The sequence below is a fragment of the Nicotiana tomentosiformis genome, chromosome 6 (genome assembly GCF_000390325.3).
Source record: "Nicotiana tomentosiformis chromosome 6, ASM39032v3, whole genome shotgun sequence".
Lineage (NCBI taxonomy): Eukaryota > Viridiplantae > Streptophyta > Magnoliopsida > Solanales > Solanaceae > Nicotiana > Nicotiana tomentosiformis.
Window position 1 is genome coordinate 67,233,267 of NC_090817.1, and position 20,371 is coordinate 67,253,637.

Consider the following 20,371-nt stretch of genomic DNA (forward strand, 5'->3'; position numbering starts at 1 on the left):
ATAGTCCTTGGAGACGTTCGGATAATTGTAAGTGTCCGTGATTTCCAAGAAGTTCTGAATATGCCTCTGCGGGTCCTCATGAGATAGACCCACATATTGTCCTGTGGACTGAATCAGCTGTACCATGTACTGTTTGAGTTCAAAATGCCCAGTGATATCAGGCTTCACAATAGCCTGAGTCATATTCGCAAGATTGGGCCTTGCGGCTTCAATTACCGGACGCTCTTCATTGCCTGCCATATCTATTGGCTGTGGTTGGACTGCGATGTCCAAATCTCTTTCTATTCTCGTTCTAGCTTCGTGTTCCCTTCTCACTCTATGTAGTGTTCGTTCGATTTCTGGATCAAGAGGAATGAGGTTGTTTGCACTTCTACTCCTCTGCATTCGAGAGAAAACCCTGCGTTGACACAAACCAGGCAAACTGAAAATTAAAACTTGAAAACAAATATCTAATAAAAGCTTAACTTAGTCACGTAGCTAATTTCTAAGTCCCCGGCAACGGCGCCAAAAACTTGTTGCGACCAAACACACTCACGCAAGTATACGCGGTCGTCAAGTAATAAAGTGACTAAAAGTCGGATGTCGAACCCACGAGGACTTATGATTAACTATTAACTAAATTAGACTATCCCAATTATCTAAACAAGAATTAAATCTAAAAATATTTTATTCTAAACTAATTAAATAAGAAAAATATAAATAATAAACTTTGAACAGAGAAAGAGCAGATTTTTAATGATATCAATGTAATGAAAACGATCTAGGGTTATGGGCTATCTAACAATCCTATTGTATTCTTCAATTGAATTGACCGACTAATTTATCTAGCTTATTGGTTGACAGGGTTAATGCTCATAAGAATATGTCGAGTTCTTACTCGCCTATTCAAGCTAACCTAACGCCTATATGTCTATGGAGTTAGAATCAACAAGAACGCATTTATAATTCCTGTAAATCAACCAAGCAAGGCAATTAGGTATATGTCTATCCTAACTACGAATCCGTTCCCCGATGCCCGAGTTCAAGAACTTGCCCTACTCAATCCTATATGCAATATAGAATTCCCACTTTCGAGTTCAATTCTAGATTCGTAGATAATATTCAATTGGTGATCAAGCAATTAAATAATTAAGTGCAAGATTGAATAAATAAACTAATATGATAAATCAAGAAGTCAAAATCAATATCCGAATAACAATAGTCATGAAAGAACCACAACCCTAGAACGTGAAGTTTAGCTCCACATAGACATGGTAGCCAAACAACAAATCATATAAAGAAACATAAAAATTACTAAGTTTGGTGGGAGAAAGATGAAACTCGATGAATTCCGGCCTCCACAGCTTTGTCGTGGCTTTTTCCCCCTTCCCAATATGTTAGATAACCTAAAAGAGGCGTTTTTAGCTTATATATTGCGTACAAAAGTCGTGGGCCAAAGCTCTTCTATTCCTAGTCCAATTCGGCTTCAGGGATTGATGCTAAGGTGGATGCGACGCATCCACCTTGTCCACCATTTCAATTTTTTTTCTGCGAAGGTGGATGCGACGCATCCAGCCTTCTCTTCTACTTCCCAGTTTCGCACGCGATGGCGGACGCTATGGCCCAACTTCACTGCTAAGGTTGCATGCAGGATGATGTTTTCCTAGGTTGGATGCGACGCATCCAACCCTTCTTCCTCTGGCTAAACCACCTTTTCTTCATATTTTGCACTCCGAACACCTTAAATCGTCACACATAACTTAATTAGTCATCAAACCAATAATTACACCATGTTGGGTGTTTTAAAGATTAAATAACATCAAAAAGTGGTTAAAACATGGGCAAAGTAACATCAACACATATCGAAATATGCCAAACATCAATAGGAACGGGCCCGGACGAACCTATCCTTTCCAAGCCGAAGTGGGAAAAGTTGGGCGAGAAAATACACTACCGCGGCGCATCATGTGTCGCATTAGTGGGAAAGTTGAGAGGCCAATTGTTTTCACCCTGCATGAATTTTGCACTAGCGCCCTGTATCTGCTACGCATAGCGTGGTGCGGTAGTGCATTTTTCTCAGAGTAATTTATTTTTCTCACTTTTTGACATCCAGACTTGGTCCTCGACCCCTGAACGTGATCCCGATTTAATTTCTTGGGCTTTTACGCAGACTTCAAAGCTCTAACTTGTTTAAATTAGCTCCAGATTATCTTAACAGCTCATAATCATTTCATGTAAGGCATAAAACACATAATAAGAGGAAATCACCATTAATTAAGTTCAACCACAAGTAAAATGCTGTGATTAGAGTAAAAACTATGACTAAAACATGGGTTTGTAGCCTACCATCAATACCCCACACTTAAACCATAGCTCGTCCCCGAGCAATCAAACTACACTTCACATATAGACGACCTTTTCATCAAACAACTTCCCTAACCCATCATGCCAAGAATATTTAAAGCAGACTAAGCACCCTATCATAACATCCTAGCCTCAAGACTCGACTCAAAAGCACCACGTATTTTTCATCACCTTCTCACTTACTCTAACACATAGGTCAAAGACTTTACCTTACCTTCGCAAATCATGTGCCCTCACACAAACAATAAAGAGTAGTTCCACACACAATAAATTCTAAGAACAATTAGGAACTCAAGATAGAAAGAATTCACTCACTCTCAGAATTAAGATTCATGTACCACAGAAGATGTACCATAGGCTTTCCCATAGTGTAATACTCTACTTATTCGAGCTCATTCAGTCAAAGATCAAGTAGGACTTAATTTGGTTATAATGTAGGATACGAGACTGGTAGGATATATTTGGATATAGTGACTACACCTCCCTAAGCACTTCAATACATATAATTTCACAATTTACACCCCACATTTGTATTGAACCAAACCCCAGCCTTCACATATAATCGCATCAAGCTCCCAATATCTTTAAGTGCAAACAAGATGAGAACTACCACTAGCAAGGAATCAATTTTTTTTCTTATCTATGTTCTGATTTTTTTCTTTTCAAGCAATTTCATTTTTTTTCTTTCAATTCCCTACAAGTGGCTCTCACAATTTTTCATACAATGCACCTTTCTCCTTTTTCAATAATTCCCCTCAAAACCCCGAGCATACCTCAACTTAGCTTTTACAAGCTCATAACAATTTCAAGTGCTCGAGAGAGGTAAAAGGTTCAAACAGATAGACAATTCAAACAAATGGGTCAGGCTTGTAGTGTGGTTGCCAAAGAAATAGGATTACAGGCTCAATAGGGCTAACTAAGATACTTCACAATTATGTGGGTAAAATATATAATTAGCTCAACAAAGAAATGCCCATATCACTTCCTAGGCTGAACAAGACTGTTATTTCGCTTTGCAAATACACAGGGCAAGTTCTAAACATCAACTAACATGCACAAAATATTAACAAAATCTCAAACACACGTTGGCACATAACTAACTTAGGATCGGATCCATCCCAACTCTCTAATCAAAGCAGTTAGGCAAAGTCAAAATCAAACAATTTAAGGCATTTATACATGAGTAAAGAACTGAGCCTAGGCGTTATAGCTAAAGCACTCACTACTCTCAAGGTATAACAAAGCCAGGAGCAGTTATCTTCATTTAATACCGTAGCACAAGACCTCATTATTCCTAACAAAAGAAAAACTAACTACACCCGGTTCAAGCAAAACCCTTAAAAAGAACCGCGGCACAAAGAAAAACCAAGGGTAATTGTTACGCTACCTTAAAAAACCAAAAAAAAAATTCTTCAACTTTGATCCCTCAAGAAGCCAGTCGAGGAAATCTATTATTGGGAAAAGTCAAAAAACAATTCAATCAAAAAAAACAAAAACAACCACATGTGTACATATTTACATCCCACACCCCACACTTTAAATTGTGGCATGTCCCCATGACACACAAATAAAATGTAAGAGGCAAAGGAAACTCCCCTGATTCATCTAGTCGGGATCTTCTTTGCACGCCTGACCCAGTGCACACATCCATGCTAAGAGCTTCTTTTCGGCCTTCTTTGGGTACACCCCGCACTTATCAGTTTTACTCTCTCCCAGTTGCTCCTTTAGGGCCCCCTTGCTCCTTCCATCTTGAAGATCACCCTTTCTTCCCTCATTCTGAGCGTGAGCCGCCTTTCCTGAATGTCTAGAATTTCCCTACCCATAGCTAAGAAGGATCTTTCTATAATCAGAGGGACTTCCATATTCTCGTCCATGTTCACCACAATGAAGTCCACATGGAACACAAATATTTCCACCCGAACTAACACATCTTCCACTATTCCTTCAGGTATGATTGTGGTCTGATCCGCCAACTGCAAGGACACATGCATCGACCTGATTTCTCCAATCTCTCCCTCTAATTTCCTGAAATAGACAAAGGCATAAGATTAATAGAAGCACCTGAATCACACAACGAGTTTTCAAACTTAGAACTTCATAAAGAGCAAGGTATAGTAAAACTCTCTGGATCTTCACACTTTTAAGGGAGCTTGTTTTGCAGAATGGCACTACAATGCCTTGTGAGCTTGACAACCGATGTCGCTTCCACTTTTCTCTTTTTGGAAAATATCTCCTTCAAAAATTTAGCATAAGTTGGCATCTGTGAAAGCACCTATGTGAAAGGTATATTCACATGCACCTTCTTAAGCACTTCTAGAAAGCGCTCGAATTGTTTGTCCAACTTTTCTCTTCTCTGCTTCTGCGGGAAAGGTAGAGCAGGCATATATTTACTTTCTTCAGTCTCCTCATTTATTGCATTCTCGTCTTTCTTCTTCTTCTGAGCTCTAGTCTTCCCCTTCTTCTTCAGACCATCATCTACCACCCCTGCACCTTCTTGAATGTTGTCATTTTTAGGCTCCTCCAAAATCTCCACATGTCTTTCAATCAGCTCATCCTTTTGTTTTGCCCTGGGATCCTCCAATACGTGCCCACTCCTCAAAGACACTGCATTTACTGTCTCTTTTGGATTTCTTTCAGTATCAGGAAGGAGAGTTCCTGGAACCCTCTCAGACAATATATTAGCTAGTTGCCCCACCTGTCTTTCCAAATTTTGAATGGTCGTGCCTTAATCTCTGATAGCTACGCCATGGGTAATCCTCTCATTTGTCTTAATAATAAAGGCCTTCATCAGATCTTTCATGCTAGACTAATAAGACTGTAAAGTATGATATTACTGCCTCTGCTGATTTTGAAAAACTAGAGCTCCCTATCCCTGGGGTCTGGACTTATGTTGCTACTATGTGTTTGCACTACCACCTGGTGAACTCCATGAAAAACCTGGGTGCCTCAGCCCCTTGGAGTTAAAATTATTGCCACTTTGGTAGTTGCCTCTGTCAAAGCTCCCTATAACGTTTACCACTTCAGCTGAAGCTTGAGACTCATGTGTAGGGTGTCCCATTCCACAAAAGTCACATGCTACTTGTGGTTCACTTTGTATCTTGGCCAATACTATCTTTCTTATCTCTTTGGCCATGGTGTCTAGTTGGGCTTGCACTAATATGTTAGAGTCTACCTGGTGAATCCCAATTAATTTTTTTCTATCATTACTCTCAGCAGGCCATTGGTTAGCATCTTCAGAGAGCTCATCCAGAATTGCAACAATCCCCTCAGGAGTCTTTTTCACTAAAGGACCTCCAACTGTAGTACTCAGAGTTCGTCGTGAGGAAGGTGTCAGTCCATTCCAAAAGTTCTGGAGTTGCATCCACAATTCAATCCCATTATGCTGACACTTTTACTATCTCCTTGAATCTTTCCCAAGCCTCGAAAACTATTTCAGTGTCCTTCTGGCAGAAGTTGTGATTTTACCTTTTGAATTTCACTATTTTTGCAGCTGAGAAGTATTTGTCAAGAAACATTTTAGTCATATCTTCCCATGTCCTGATCGACCCAGTTGGTAAGCTAGGAAGCCAGTGCTTTGCATCATCTTTCAGTGAAAATGGGAATGCCCTTAAGTAGACCGCATCTTTTGATACTCTATTGTACTGGAAGGTGTTCATAATTTCCTCAAAATCCATTACGTGAGTGTTAAGATCTTCATTCACCTTTTCTCTAAAGACACAATTGTTCTGGATGGTTTGAAGCAAGCCTTGATTTAACTCAGAATTATTTGCTGCTACTGGTGGAGGCCTGACACTGGACAGTCCCTGATTGTAAACTGGTCTGGCATAATCACCCAATGCTCTACCGGGATATGGTACCACATTCTCGAATTGGTCTTCAACCAAGGGTCAGTTTAGATTGAATCTTCGACCCCCATCATATTCAACAGTCTCCTCAATAAATCTATGGGCTACCTCAGTAGCTGCCCGTGCGACTGCTTCATGTTGGGCTGCTTCCCGTGCAACCAAATCAACTACCTGCTCACTATTTTTAGCCATTTTCTATTGGGTTGAACATTGCCCCAAGAATTTTTCGGTGAGTTCTTTCTCTTTTAGCAATTGTCACAGGTGTTTTTCCAACTCCGGTTTGTAGGGTGTTACTTCTTTTGCAGAAAATCGAGTCATACACCTATGAACTTAACTAGTTGCCTGCACACGGAAGCAAAAACTGCGAAGAATAAAATAAAATAGATTCCTGAATTAGCACCAAAAACTATTCTAAACACTATTGATCGCCAATCTCTAGCAACAGTGCCAAAATTTAACGAGCGCAAAACACAACATGAAATTTATGCTCACTAGCCAAAGATAGTATAGTTTAATTATCGTCTCCACAGAGATTGGATTTAAACAATACTCAAGTAATTTTTAGGTTAACGTTATTCAAAATTATTAATACTTTGGTTGGGATGATTAATAATTAAAATTAACTATAAAAATAAATCAATTAACAATTGATCACCGAAAGATAAGAGTTGAGCAACACCGAAATATCAAAGGGAGAAATAAGGGTCATGACAGGATAGGTGCAAGATAGCTATTTGGGATCTAACTTTAGTTCAATTCACTCTAAAGTTGTACTTATTCTCACGAATTCACTCGATGATTAGTCCAAAAGTGTAGTCAAGACTCCTCTCTCGATTAAATCTTAACTCTACTAGGTGAACTAATATAGGCACTATGAACATATGCAAGCATGCGTTAATAGATTAGTCTTCAGGAAACGCCTCTCGAATATTCTCCTAACTTGATTTAATCAACAATTCAACAAGCTCTTTCGATTACTTAAAAGGATCACTGAGTTAAACCAAACAAAATAATGCAAAGATAATCACCAAATTATTCCCCTTTTGATTAAATAAACTGGTGAATAAAGTTGCAAATAACTCAAAGCTCCATAAACGAATTCAAGCAAAAAACTAGAGTTAAAATCCATAAATATCAATCAAACCACCATATCCATCAAACCCTAAGTGAAACTACTCCATAATCATGGAGGAAGTCATCACAAATATAATTAAAGAGTAAGAAAACATCAATCTAACATTACAATCCAAACTCTCGTATTGAATTGATGAAAAGATGATAAAATCTTGTGTCTTGTAGCCTCTAATGCTCTCCAAAATATTACAAGGTCAAAAGTCCCCTAAAGTTCGTGTTTTTGATGTATTTATACTATGTAGGAATGGGCCCGGATGAAACTATCCTTTCCAAGCCGAAGTGGAAAAACTTTGGGCGAGAAAATACACTACCGCTGGGCATCGGGCGGCTCACCATGCGCCATATTAGTGGGAAAGTTTTAAGGCCTATTTTTTTTACTATGCATGAATTTTTCACTAGTGCCACGTGCCCCGTTACGCATGGCGCAGCACGGTAGTGCATTATTATCAGGGTAATTTGTTTTTATCACTTTTTGACATCCAAACTTGGTCCTCTACCCCCGAACGTGATCTTGGCTTAATTTCTTGGGCTTTTACTCAGACTTCAAAGATCCAACTTGTTCAAATTAGCTCCAAATTATCTTAATAGCTCGAAATCATTTCCTACAAGGCATAAAACACATAATAAGTGCAAATCACCATTAATTAAGTTCAACCATAAGTAAAATATAGTGATTAGAGTGCAAACTATGACTAAAACATGGGTTTCTAGCCTACTATCAGCAACCTTGCCAAGATAAGCTTGTAAGTGTGGAAGAGAGATTACCCAATTTGGTAACCCTAGCAAATAATGGAAGTAAAAGATTTTTTTTTGAACATCCAAGGAAGTAGAATTACTTTCATATGTACTTCCTTAATTCTTCCAAGGAAGTAGAATTACTTTCATATGTACTTCCTTAATTCTTGGCCCAAAGTCAACCCATAAAGTTCTGCTTAGATTTTCTGACGTCATCGCATGGCTGCCAGGTCAGCATAGTAGATATAGGCGATGTGCATGCGCAAAAGTAATTCCCATTCTCGATAGGACTCTAAGCTGTATAAGAACCACCAATAGACCCCAGGTTTGAGACAAGTTTGTTTATCATCAAAACCAAATTTCCAACAATCATCAAGAAAGAAAAAAAGTTGACTTTCAAGATTTGGCCTTCAAGAGGTAATCTTTCACGCTTAAACCTACATGCTTGGATTGTTAGTGAATATATGAGCAAGAAATAAGTATTAGCACTTATTGTATGGTGCTTGAAAGCCATAAATACTTAAACTAGATTATTGGGTATTATAGATAATTTGTAATGTGTTAATTAGTAAAATTTGGTGGATGTTAGTTCATTGATGATTATGGTGGTGCTAAGAAGGTAGTAAGTGGTCAAATGATGTTGTATTATCTCTTGTTGGTAGGAAAGAGGGATTGTTGAATGAAGAAACACCATTACTAGAGGTAGTTGAATGCTATGCACTCTAGGTGCTTGATAAAATGCCAAAATGACCAAAAACCTGGAAATTTTAATAATATTGGTCCAATTGAATTATATTGATGTAGATTGAAGTTATAAGAGTAGTGGAAGGTTTTAGTATCACTAAAGAGCTCCATCAAGATATGTTGGCTAAACTCCTCTTTTAGAATTGAACCCCCAAAGGCCTTGTAAGTCCCGTGTTGCTCATTATAAAGTGATTATTCCGAATAAGACTTGTGTCAAGAGATATATGCATTCAATTTGTATTCCAAATGTCCTTGTTATGTTGAGTTACTATTTGAGAAGATGATTAAGCGTAATTTATGTGTTAACATGTTATGATTTGAAAACGTGATTCTAATGAAAACTAGCATGTCAAATTGTGGAAGAAATCACATGTGCCTAAGACCCTTAATTTGGTTACTTGCTCAAATGTGTATTAAAGTCTTGAGTAGAAATTCCTTGTTGTTGATAATTTATAAGGGTGCTTGAAAGTGAAAGAAGCCGGTTGGAGATATAAAGTGTGGCCAATGTGGCAAGAATAAAAATTATACTTATGGCCAATGGTGCCAAGGGAATGAAATGATGTGAGAAAGGTTATGAAATGAGCCTTTGATTCAACTGTTCCAAATTGACTTCGAAAATAGATGTTCCTAAAAGCTTATGTACTCAAGTCATGCCCAAATATGGTTGTTTTAACTAATGTTATGCTTTGTAACTATTTCTAAAATGTTTTGAGATCTTATATATTCATGAGTTAAAATTGTGTATTCCCCTTTTGGGAAAAGGTATTTCAAGAATGAATGATGTATTAAAGATTTTCTATTGTGACTTAATTATGTTATACCCCTTTTTGAGAAGAAAACCTTGTATGAAATCAATGTAATCAAACACTTATTTCTCATATGATGAAACCTTATAAACCTACTCTTGCTAAGGACAAAGGTGCCAAACGGTTGATTGGAAGAGAACCCCTTGTACAAACTATTATCGTTTTGGGAATCTAGAGTTGTGGTATTGTGATTACACCCCCACCCGCATACATTGGGGTGAGGTGGCAAGGCAGCTTTGTGTAGAGTTATGGTATTGTGATACACCTCCACCCGCATACATTGGGGTGAGGTGGCAGGGCCACTTTGTGTAGAGATTATGGTATTGTGATACACCTCCACCCGCATACATTGGGGTGAGGCGGCAGGGCCGCTTTGTGTAGGGATTGTGGTATTATAATACACCTCCACCCGCATACATTGGGGTGAGGCGGAAGGGACGCTTTGTGTAGAGTTTAGGGTATCGTGATTGCACCTCCACCCGCATACATTGGGGTGAGGCGGCAGGGCCGCTTTATGTAAAGGTAGTTGTAGAGGATCCCCGACTTAAGAATTTATAAATCTTATTGAAAGCTTTTAATAAATTTGTTGTGGCTTTAACGGCTAACTAAGACTTTTATTGTTACCATGATTCATCATGTTCATGTTGTATTTCTAAGTCCTTTAATAGGTGTTTTTGTTTTCATACTAGTACTATTCTATATGTACTAACGTTCCAGCATCTTCAATGGATGCAGGTGGTTCGTCAGCAGACGGTTTTGATCCTCGTTAGCAGTTATTCTCTATTCAGCAGATTTTGGTGAGCCCTACTCTGTTTCGGACTTCTTGTCATTTGACGTTGTACTTTATGTTTTGAGGTATAGCCGGGCCTTGTCGTCGGCACTTCTATTCTTCTCTTCTGTTGTACTTAGAGGCTCCGTAGACAGGTTGTAGGTGGTGTTTGATGTTGGGTAATGAACTAGAAGTGCTGGTATGTGGCAAACATGTTTTTTATCATATCTATAAACTTGTAATATTTTGGAAGTCATAAATGAATCTCTTTTGAATAATGGGAAAATAATGGGAAACATTTGACTCTTCTCATGTCTATCTCTTGTACTGATTCTTATATTATTAAAGGTCAAGGTTGGGTAGAAGGCATCTAACAGGCTTGCTTAACTAGGGTATCTCGGTTGAGCACCAGTCCCGCTCCCCGAGGTCGGGGCAAGACAATCCCCCTAGGGTAACCCTCTCATGTTTCTCTCCTGATGATGTACACGCGGTTATTGAGGAAAACTGATCAGTGAGTTGGTACGGATATGGAAAAGCTGAGGAAAGTCTGGCCAGTATTATTTTAGAATTGTATTTCATCTCTACTTACAATTTCCATGGTTTGTTATCTGATTTTCTGCATATCTTCTTATATGCTATATCCGTGACTGAGTAGAGATTATGAGTAATTATACACACAAGCACAGATAATCCTCTTAGTATCTTACACATGTTCACATTATTGTTCTGTACTTGTTGAATTATATGAAGCTGTACAGGTTATAGCAGGTATCATTTATAAATCTTGTTTCTTTTACCTTTTCGTGGTTAGTTACGATACTTATTGAGTACATTGGGTTGGTTGTACTCATACTATACTTTGCACTTTATTGTGCAGATTCAGGTGTGGGGACCATTTATCAGCAGAATGCTCGCTTGTTGGACTACCTACAAGAGGCGAGGTAGAGTTGCATCCTAGGTCGCAGTTTTGACTTATCTTTCCCTTTGATACTGTTGTTTCAGTACAGACAATGTTATTATTGTTCATTTTCAGACTTGTATTCCATTGTAAAGTTCATGACTTTGTATTTACCAGTTTCTGGGGATTTACTTTGTATTAGCAGTATTTGTTATATTGAGATTTCACACTTATGCTATTTTTAAAAGTTCCGTTGTTCTTTTTTCCTTTATTATCAGTTTTGGCTTTTCTAGCCAGTGTGTTAGCCGCCGTCACGACGGGCAGGGATTTTGGTTCGTGACAAGTTGGAATCAGAGCCCTAGGTTCATAGGTATTATGTGTCATGAGCAGGTTTAGTAGAGTCTTGCAGATCAGTAAGGAGACATCTGTACTTATCTTCGAGAAGCTACCGAACCATTAGGAAAATTCACTTACTTGTATTCTTGTCGTGCGGATTTGTGGATTCCGGAATCTAAACTTCTATTATCCTTTTCTCTCACAGATAGTGAGGACACGTGCGATGAGATCAGGCGGATGACCACTAGTACCACTAACTATGACTGCGAGAGGTCGGGGACGTGGTAGAGGTCGAGGTGCGGCTTGTACTGCAGCTAGAGCAACACCCGTGGAGCCACCAGTTGCTCCAGCTCAGGAGAAGGCACCAGATGTGGTCGAGCCATTGGGACCAGCTCAGGCACCTGCTGTGCCCATTGTGATTCCATGCCTTCAGGAGGATTTGGCCCAGATATTGACTATATACACGAGTCTGGCTCAGGCAATCTCAGTTTCGGCTACACCAACGACTTTGCAGGCAGGGGAAGGTGCCCAAACTCCAACCGCCCGTACTCCAGATAAGATAGCTCAAGGACTTCAAACACCGGCGATACTACTAGCCCAGCCGATTACAGCTGCCCGGACCTAGGTTGGTCCACCTATGAGTGATGAGGAGCAGAAGAGGATAGAGCGATTTGGGAGGCTCAGGCCTCCAAAGTTCAGTGGGGCTGAGTCAGATGATGCTTAAGATTTCTTAGACAGGTGCCAGCGGATCCTTCATACGACAAGTATTCTGGAAACCAATGGAGTCTTATTTACTACTTTTCAGCTATCTGGGGCAGCCTTCAGATGGTGGGAGGCCTATGAATTGAGCAGGCCAATTGGCGCTGCACCACTTTCGTGTCATGAGTTCACTGTTCTCTTCTTACAGAAGTTTGTTCCACAGACTCGCAGAGAGGAGTTGCGTAGTCAGTTTGAGCAGCTACGCTAAGAGGGCATGGCAGAGACCCAGTATGAGATAAGGTTTTCAAAGTTGGCTCGTCATGCGATATGGTTAGTTCCCACTGGGAGGGAGAGGATTAGGAGGTTCATTGATGGCCTCAACTATGGACTACGTTTCATCATGACTCGGGAGATTACGTTAGGTACGAGGTTTGACGAGGTGGTTAACATTTCTAAGCGCCTGGAGCAGGTCCGCAGTTAGGAGCGTGAGGATAGGGAGGACTCGTGGTTCAGGTAATTTCGGTGGTGTTTCTTTTTTAGGACAGTCCTATCATAGCAGGGGTCGTCCTTATAGGCCTTCTAAGATGACTCGTCCAATTCATCGTGGTGCATCAGTTTGCCATGGTTCCTATAGTTCTCGTTCGGGTCAGTCATCATTCAGTGCATTACCAACATAGAGTTCTTACCATGCTTTGCCTTGCCAGGTTTCTACAGGAAGTTCCTCGGGCTATTAGGGGTAGTAGCTCCGTTAGAGGAGAGGTTGTTTCGAGTGCGGGGACTTGAGTCACCTCAAGAGGGATTGCCTCTGACTATTGGGTAGGGTTCCATAGCAGAGTTCTTAGCTGATAATACCAGCACCAGCAGCTACACCACCCGCACAACCAACTCGGGGTAAGGCCTAGTCAACTCGAGGCCACCCTAGAGAGGGAGGTCGATCAGGTGGCGGTCAGGCCTGTTGTTACGCATTCCCAGCCAGACCTGAGGTAGTTGCCTCTGATGCCATGATCATAGGTATTGTTTTAGTGTGCCACAAAGATACTTCCATATTATTTGACCCTTGTTCCATTTATTCATATGTATCATCGTATTTTGCTCATTATTTGGATATGCATCGAGACTCCTTAGTTACACATTTTCATGTATCTACACCGGTGGGTGATTCTATTATTGTGGATCATGTATATCGGTCGTATGTGGTGACTATTAGGGGACTAGAGATGAGAGTTGATATCTTATTGCTTAGTATGGTTTATTTTAACGTGATTCTAGGCATGGATTAGTTGTTACCATGTCACGCTATTCTGGATTGTCACGCTAAGACCGTGACATTGGCGATGCCAGGTTTGCCTAGGATAGAGTGGAGAGGTTCTCTAGACTATGTTCCCAGCAAAGTGATTTCATATCTGAAGGCCTAATGGATGGTTGGGATGGGACTTTTGGCATATTTTGCCTTTGTGAGGTATGTTGGTGTTGATACTCCTACCAATGATTCTGTTCCGGTAGTGCGAGACTTTCCGGATGTGTTTCCTGTAGACTTGCCTAGTATGCCACCCGATAGGGACATTGATTTTGGTATTGACTTGGTGTCGGGCACTCAACCAATTTCTATTCTTTCATGTCGTATGGCACCAGCAAAGTCAAAGGAATTTAAAGAACAGCTTCAAGAGCTTCTTGATAAGGGGTTTATTAGGCCTAGTGTGTCGCCTTGGGGTACACCAGTTCTGTTTGTGAAGAATAAGGATGGTACCATGCGGATGTGCATTAATAATAGGCAGTTGAACAAATTTACAATTAAGAATAAGTACCCATTGCCATGCATTGATGACTTAGTTGACCAGCTTCAGGGTGTGAGGGTGTTCTCTAAGATTGATTTGAGGTCCGGGTATCACCAGTTGAAGATTCGAGATTCTGATATCTTGAAGAAGGCATTCAGGACCCGCTATGGTCACTACGAGTTCCTTGTGATGCCTTTTGGTTTGACCAATGCCCCAGCAACATTCATGCATCTAATGAACAGTGTATTCCAGCCATATCTTGATTCATTTTTCATAGTGTTTATTGATGATATCCTGGTATACTCACGTAGCCATGAGGAGCATGCACGTCATTTGAGGATTGTACTATAGATATTAATGGAGAAGAAACTTAATGCTAAATTCTCCAAGTGTAAGTTCTGGCTCGATTCCGTGGCGATCTTGGGGCACGTGGTGTTCAGTGAGGGGATCAAGGTTGATCCGAAGAAGATTGAGGCAGTTCAGAGTTAGCCAGACCATCTTTAGCTACTGAGATTCAGAGTTTTCTTGGCTTGGCCGAATTTTATCGCCGCTTTATGGAGGGTTTCTCGTCCATTGCTGCACCTTTGACTAGGTTGGCCCGGAAAAGTGCCCCACTCAGGTGGTCTGATGAGTGTGAGGAGAGATTTCAGAAGCTCAAGATTTCCTTGACCACAGTTCCGATTCTAGTTTTGTCTTCAGCAATGGGTTCATATACATTGTATTGTGATACTTCTTGGATTGGTATTGGGTGTGCCTTGATGCAGAAAGGTAAATTGATTGCTTATGCTTCATACCAGTTAAAGCCCTATGAGAAGAACTACCCCGTTCATGATCTAGAGTTGGCAACCATTATTCATGCATTGAAGATTTGGAGGCATTATCTCTACGATGTATCTTGTGAGGTATTTACAGATCATCAGAGTATACAATACTTGTTCAAGAAAAAGAACTAAATTTGAGGCAGCGGAGATGGTTAGAGCTATTAAAAGACTATGGTATTACCATTCTGTATCATCCCGGGAAGGCCAATGTGGTGGCCGATGCCTTGAGTAGAAAGGCGGTGAGTATGGGTAGCCTTGAATATATTCTTGTTATTGAGAGACGTCATGCATCAGATGTTCAGGCCTTGGCCAATCAGTTTGTGAGGTTAGATGTTTCGGAGCCTAGTCAGGTTCTAGCTTGCGTGGTTTCTCGATCTTCTTTATATGAGAGCATCAGTATGATGACCCTCATTTGCTTGTTCTTAAGGACACGGTACAACATAGTGATGCCAAGGAGGTTTTTATTGGAGATAATGGGGTGTTGCGGATGCAGGGTCTGATTTGTGTGCCCAATATGGATGGATTGCATGATTTGATTCTTGAGGAGGCCCACAGTTTGATGTATTCCCTTCATCCGGGTGCCGCAAAGATGTATCACAATTTAAGGCAGCACTATTGGTTGAGAATAATGAAGAAAGACATAGTGGAGTATGTGGCTCGGTGCTTGAACTATCAGCAAGTGAAGTACGAGCACCAGAGGACGGGCGATTTGCTTCAGAGGCTTGAGATTCCTGAGTGGAAATGGGAGCGTATCACCATAGACTTCGTTGTTGGACTCCCATGGAATTTGAAGAAATTTGATGCTAATTGGGTGATTGTGGACCGGTTGACTAAGTCTGCACATTTTATTCCGATCGTGACTACCTATTATTCAGAGAGGTTGGCTGAGATCTATAGCCGCGAGATTGTATGCCTTCATGGTGTGCCGCTGTCCATTATTTCTTATCGGGGCACGCAGTTCACATTGTAGTTTTGGAGAGCAGTGCAGCGAGAGTTAGACACACAGGTTGAGTTGAGTACAACATTCCACCCTCAGACGAACGGACAGTCCGAGCGCACCATTCAGATATTGGAGGATATGATACACGCTTGTGTTGTGGATTTCGTGGGTTCTTGGGATCAGTTTCTACCACTTGCAGAGTTTTCCTACAACAATAGCTACCAATCGAGTATTCAAATGGCTCCTTATAAGTCCTTATATCGGAGGCGGTGTCGATCTCCAGTTTGGTGGTTTGAGCTGGGGGAGGCTAGGTTATTGGGCACAGATCTAGTTTAGGATGCCTTGGAAAAGGTCAAGTTGATTCAGGATCAGCTTCGCATGACACAGTCTCGATAGAAGAATTACGCCGATCAGAAGGTTCGTGATGTTGCCTATATGGTGGGGGGAGAAGGTACTGCTCAGGATTTCACCCATGAAGGGTGTGATGATGTTCGATAAGAAGGGCAAGTTGAGCCCTCGGTATATTGGTCCTTTTGAGGTGCTTGAGAGGATTGGAGAGTTGGCCAACAAGCTTGCATTGCTGCCTAGTTTATCGAGTGTTCACCCAGAGTTTCATGTTTCTATGCTCTAGAAGTATTATGTGATCCGTCTCATGTTTTGGACTACAACACGATTTAGTTAGATGGGGATTTGACTAATGATGTGGAGTAGGTGGCAATTTTGGATCGGCGGGTTCGAAAGTTGAGATTAAAGAATATAGCTTCAGTGAAAAATCAGTGGAGAGGTCAGCCAGTTGAGGAAGCTACTTGGGAGACCAAGCAGGAAACGTGGAGCAACTATCCACATTTATTTGATACTTCATGTATGATTCTAGACCTGTTCGAGGATGAACGTTTGCTTAAGAGGGGGAGAATGTAACGACCCAACCAGTCGTTTTGAGTATTGTAGCCTCGTTCCCCCATTTATTGATTATTCTATGTTTAATTGGGGTTATGTGACGTGATGGGGTGGTTTGATTTGTTCCGGGGATGTTTTGGAATAAATTGGGACACTTAGTCCCAAGGTTGGAAGCTTAAGTTGAAAAAGTTAACTGTATGTTGATTTATGAGTAAATGACTTCGAAACAGAACTTTGATGGTTCCAATAGATTCATATGGTGATTTTGGACTTAGGAGTATGTCCGGATATTGATTTGGAGGTCCATAGGTTATTTTGGCTTGAATTGGCGAAAGTTGAAAAGTTGAAGGTTTGGAAAGTGGACAAGTTTGACCAAGAATTGACTTTGTTGATACCGGGCTCGGATTTTAGTTCTAGAAGTTGGAATAGGTCTATTGTGTCATTTATGACTTGTGTGCAAAATTTGAGGTCAATCGGAGTTGGTTTGATAGGTTTCGACATCGATTGTAGAAGTTGGAAATTCATTAGTGTCAATAGGCTTGAATTGGGGTGCGATTCGTGTTTTTGTTGTTGTTTGATGTGATTTGAGGCTTCGACTAAGTTTGTATTGTATTTTAGGACTTGTTAGTATGTTTGGATTTGGTCCCGGGGGTCTCGGGTGTGTTTCGGATCAAGTTTGGACTCATTTTGGACTTCATTGGATTGCTAATATCTGTGCTTCTAGTTTCCTTTTTCGCGATCGCGGGAAGAGGGACACGATCGCGTAGAGTCTTTTCTGGTAACTGGGAATTTGTTCTATGCATTCTTGATATGGTGGATGCGATCGCAGAGTTCTGAGATTATGTGTTACGCGAACGTGGGTGTATGAACGCATTCGCGAAGAAGGTAGGTGAGGTCTGGGATTCAGACGCGTTGTTCTTCGCGGTCACGTGAGTAGGTCCGCAATCTCGTAAGTTTGAAAGTTTGGTTACCGCGTTCGCGGCGTTGAGGGTGCGTTCGCGTAGAAGGGTTCTGGCCATTGAAGATTTTGTTCTTCGCGATCGCGATGTTAATCACTGGGCAGCAGCTTTAAAATTCCAAATTGAGGGTTAGAGTATTATTTTCACATTTTGAGTTGGAGAGCTCGATTTTAGGCAATTTTGTAGGGGATTTTCACATATTGGATCGGGGTAAGTGTTTTTGACTCGTATTCATCATTATTCTATAATTCTATCTTTATTTTAGCATTTAATTAGTAAATTAAAGTGAAGGAATGAGGGATTTTGTGGAAACTTTGGAAAAATGAGAAATGGAGGTTTCAAGGTCGATTTGATGATTTTGGTCTGGTTAGACTTGTAAGTGAATGGGTGTTCGGATTTTGTAAATTTTGTCGAGTTCCGAGATATAGGCCCGGGGTTGACCTTTTGGATTGACTTTTTGATTTTGCTTAAAGATCTTAGTTTTATCATTTGGAATCAATTACTATAGCTTTTATTAATAGTATTACGTTATTTTGACTAGATTCGAGCCTTACGGAGGTTGATACGCGCGGAAAGGACTTGCTAAGGGAGTAATTTGGCTTGCTCGAGGTAAGTATCTTATCTAAACTTGGTCGGTGCATTAGTTGCCTGAATTATTTGTGATAGCTACGTGCTATGGGTGGCATACATGTACGGGGTTGAGCCCATATGCGCGCACCGGGGTACTAATTCCATGTTCGGGAGTGTTTAGGCTATGACATGCCTTGAAATGACTGATAAGCTTTAAGTTGAAATGTTTCTCCTACTTGTACACCTTTGTGAGCTATTTGTACCATATTTGAGATTTTGTTGAGCTTATTTTTCCGGTTGAACCTGATAACTACTATTATTGATGGAAATTATCTGTTTTGGTTGTGATAGCACACATTTCACATGCCTACACTATAGCATGCTAGATATACCAATCCAGGAGTATTAAATTGGTAATTATTGATCATGTACATATACTCTCGTATATTTGTTTTCTCTATGTTATGAGCTGTACAGGTAGCATGTGACCACGCCTGGCGGATTGTGATTGTTGGCACGTGAGTTGTCTGTGTGGTTGATATTATTAGCATGTGAGTTGTCCATGCAACACATGTGTTATCTGTGCGGATCCAGATATTGATGTTATGAGCACGTGAGTTGTCCGTGCAGGTTATATTATTAGCACGTGAGTGGTCCATGCAGCGTGTGAATACGAATCCATCCCCTAGGGTCACCCTTTCATGTTTCTCTCTTGATGGTATACACACGGTTATTGAGGAAAACTGATCAGTGAGTTGGTACGGATATGGAAAAGCTGAGGAAAGTCTGGCCAGAGTTATTTTGGAATTGCATCCATATCTACTTGCAATTTTCATAGTTTGTTATCTGATTATCTGCATATCATCTTATATGTTGTATCTGTGACTGAGTAGTGATTAAAAGTAATTGTACACACACGCACAGATAGTCCTCTCAATATCTTACACATATTCACATTATTGTTCTATACTTGTTGAATTATATGAAGTTGTACATATTATAACATGTATCATTTATAATTCTTGTTTCTTTTACCTCACCGTTGTTAGTTACGATACTTATTGAGTACATTGGATCGGTTGTACTCATACTACACTTTGCACTTAATTGTGTAGATCTAGGTATGGGGACCAATTTTCAGTAGTAGGCTCGCTTGTTGGACTACCAACAAGAGGCGAGGTAGAGCTGCATCCTTGGTTGCAGTTTTGACTTGTCTTTTCCTTTCATACTGTTGTTACAGTTCAGATAGTGTTATTATTGTTCAGTTTTAGACTTGTATTCCATTGTAGAGCTCATGACTCCATATTTACTAGTTTCTGGGGGATTTACTTTGTATTAGCAGTATTTGTTGTATTGAGATTTCAGACTTATGTTATTTCTAAAAGTTTCATTGTTCTGTTTTCCTTTATTATCATGTTTTCACTTGCCTAGCCATTGTATTAGGCGCCATCACGACGAGTTGGGATTTTGGATCATGACAGTTCTGGGCTGCAGGTTATTTATTTATCGTGTTCACGATGAAGTTCTCGAGTTCATGGAGTATTATAGAGGTTGGATTTCGCGTTCGCGCTTGGGCTCTCGCATTCGCGCAATTGAGAGGCCAGTTGGCCATCGTGTTCGCGCTGGGGATGTCACATTCGCATTGAAGGTTTTTGGCACTGAGTGGTTTTGTTCTTCGCGAACGTGGCCTAGGGCCGCGTTCGCATTATGTATAGCCGGGGCCGATTGTTTAAGTTTCCAGTTTCGGGACTTTGCCTATTATTTCATATTTTGAGCCCTAGACTTCGAAAAAAGGAGATTTTGAAGATCAATTTCACTACTACACTGGAGGTAAGAAATTCTCACTTGGATTTGGCTTTATATTTTGATTACCCATGTATTTCTACACATAGAACCTGGGATTTTGAAAGGAAATTGGTTTTTGCCTATATTTTAAGAGGTAGTATTTTGGGAAATTGTGTTCCGATTTGGACTCAATTTTGGAAACTAATTATGTATTTGGACTTGGCAGCTTATAGGTTATCGTATTTTGGTATTGGTTTCGTATTTTGGCCACGCGAGCCCAAGTGGACTGTTGGTGACTTTTGGAGATGTTTTCAA

General features: G+C 40.4%; 1 protein-coding gene across 1 annotated transcript; it reads right to left on the reverse strand.

Moving 5' to 3' along the window:
* Positions 1-4,067: 4,067 nt before the first annotated feature.
* On the reverse strand, positions 4,068-5,704 carry LOC138894142 (uncharacterized). The gene is made up of 4 exons (XM_070178822.1): positions 5,281-5,704; positions 4,643-4,998; positions 4,521-4,576; positions 4,068-4,368 (listed from the first exon to the last, which is right to left on the reverse strand). Exons 1-4 carry the CDS (start codon positions 5,702-5,704, stop codon positions 4,068-4,070), a joined length of 1,137 nt encoding a protein of 378 aa, XP_070034923.1.
* Between the last annotated feature and the right edge of the window lie 14,667 nt (positions 5,705-20,371).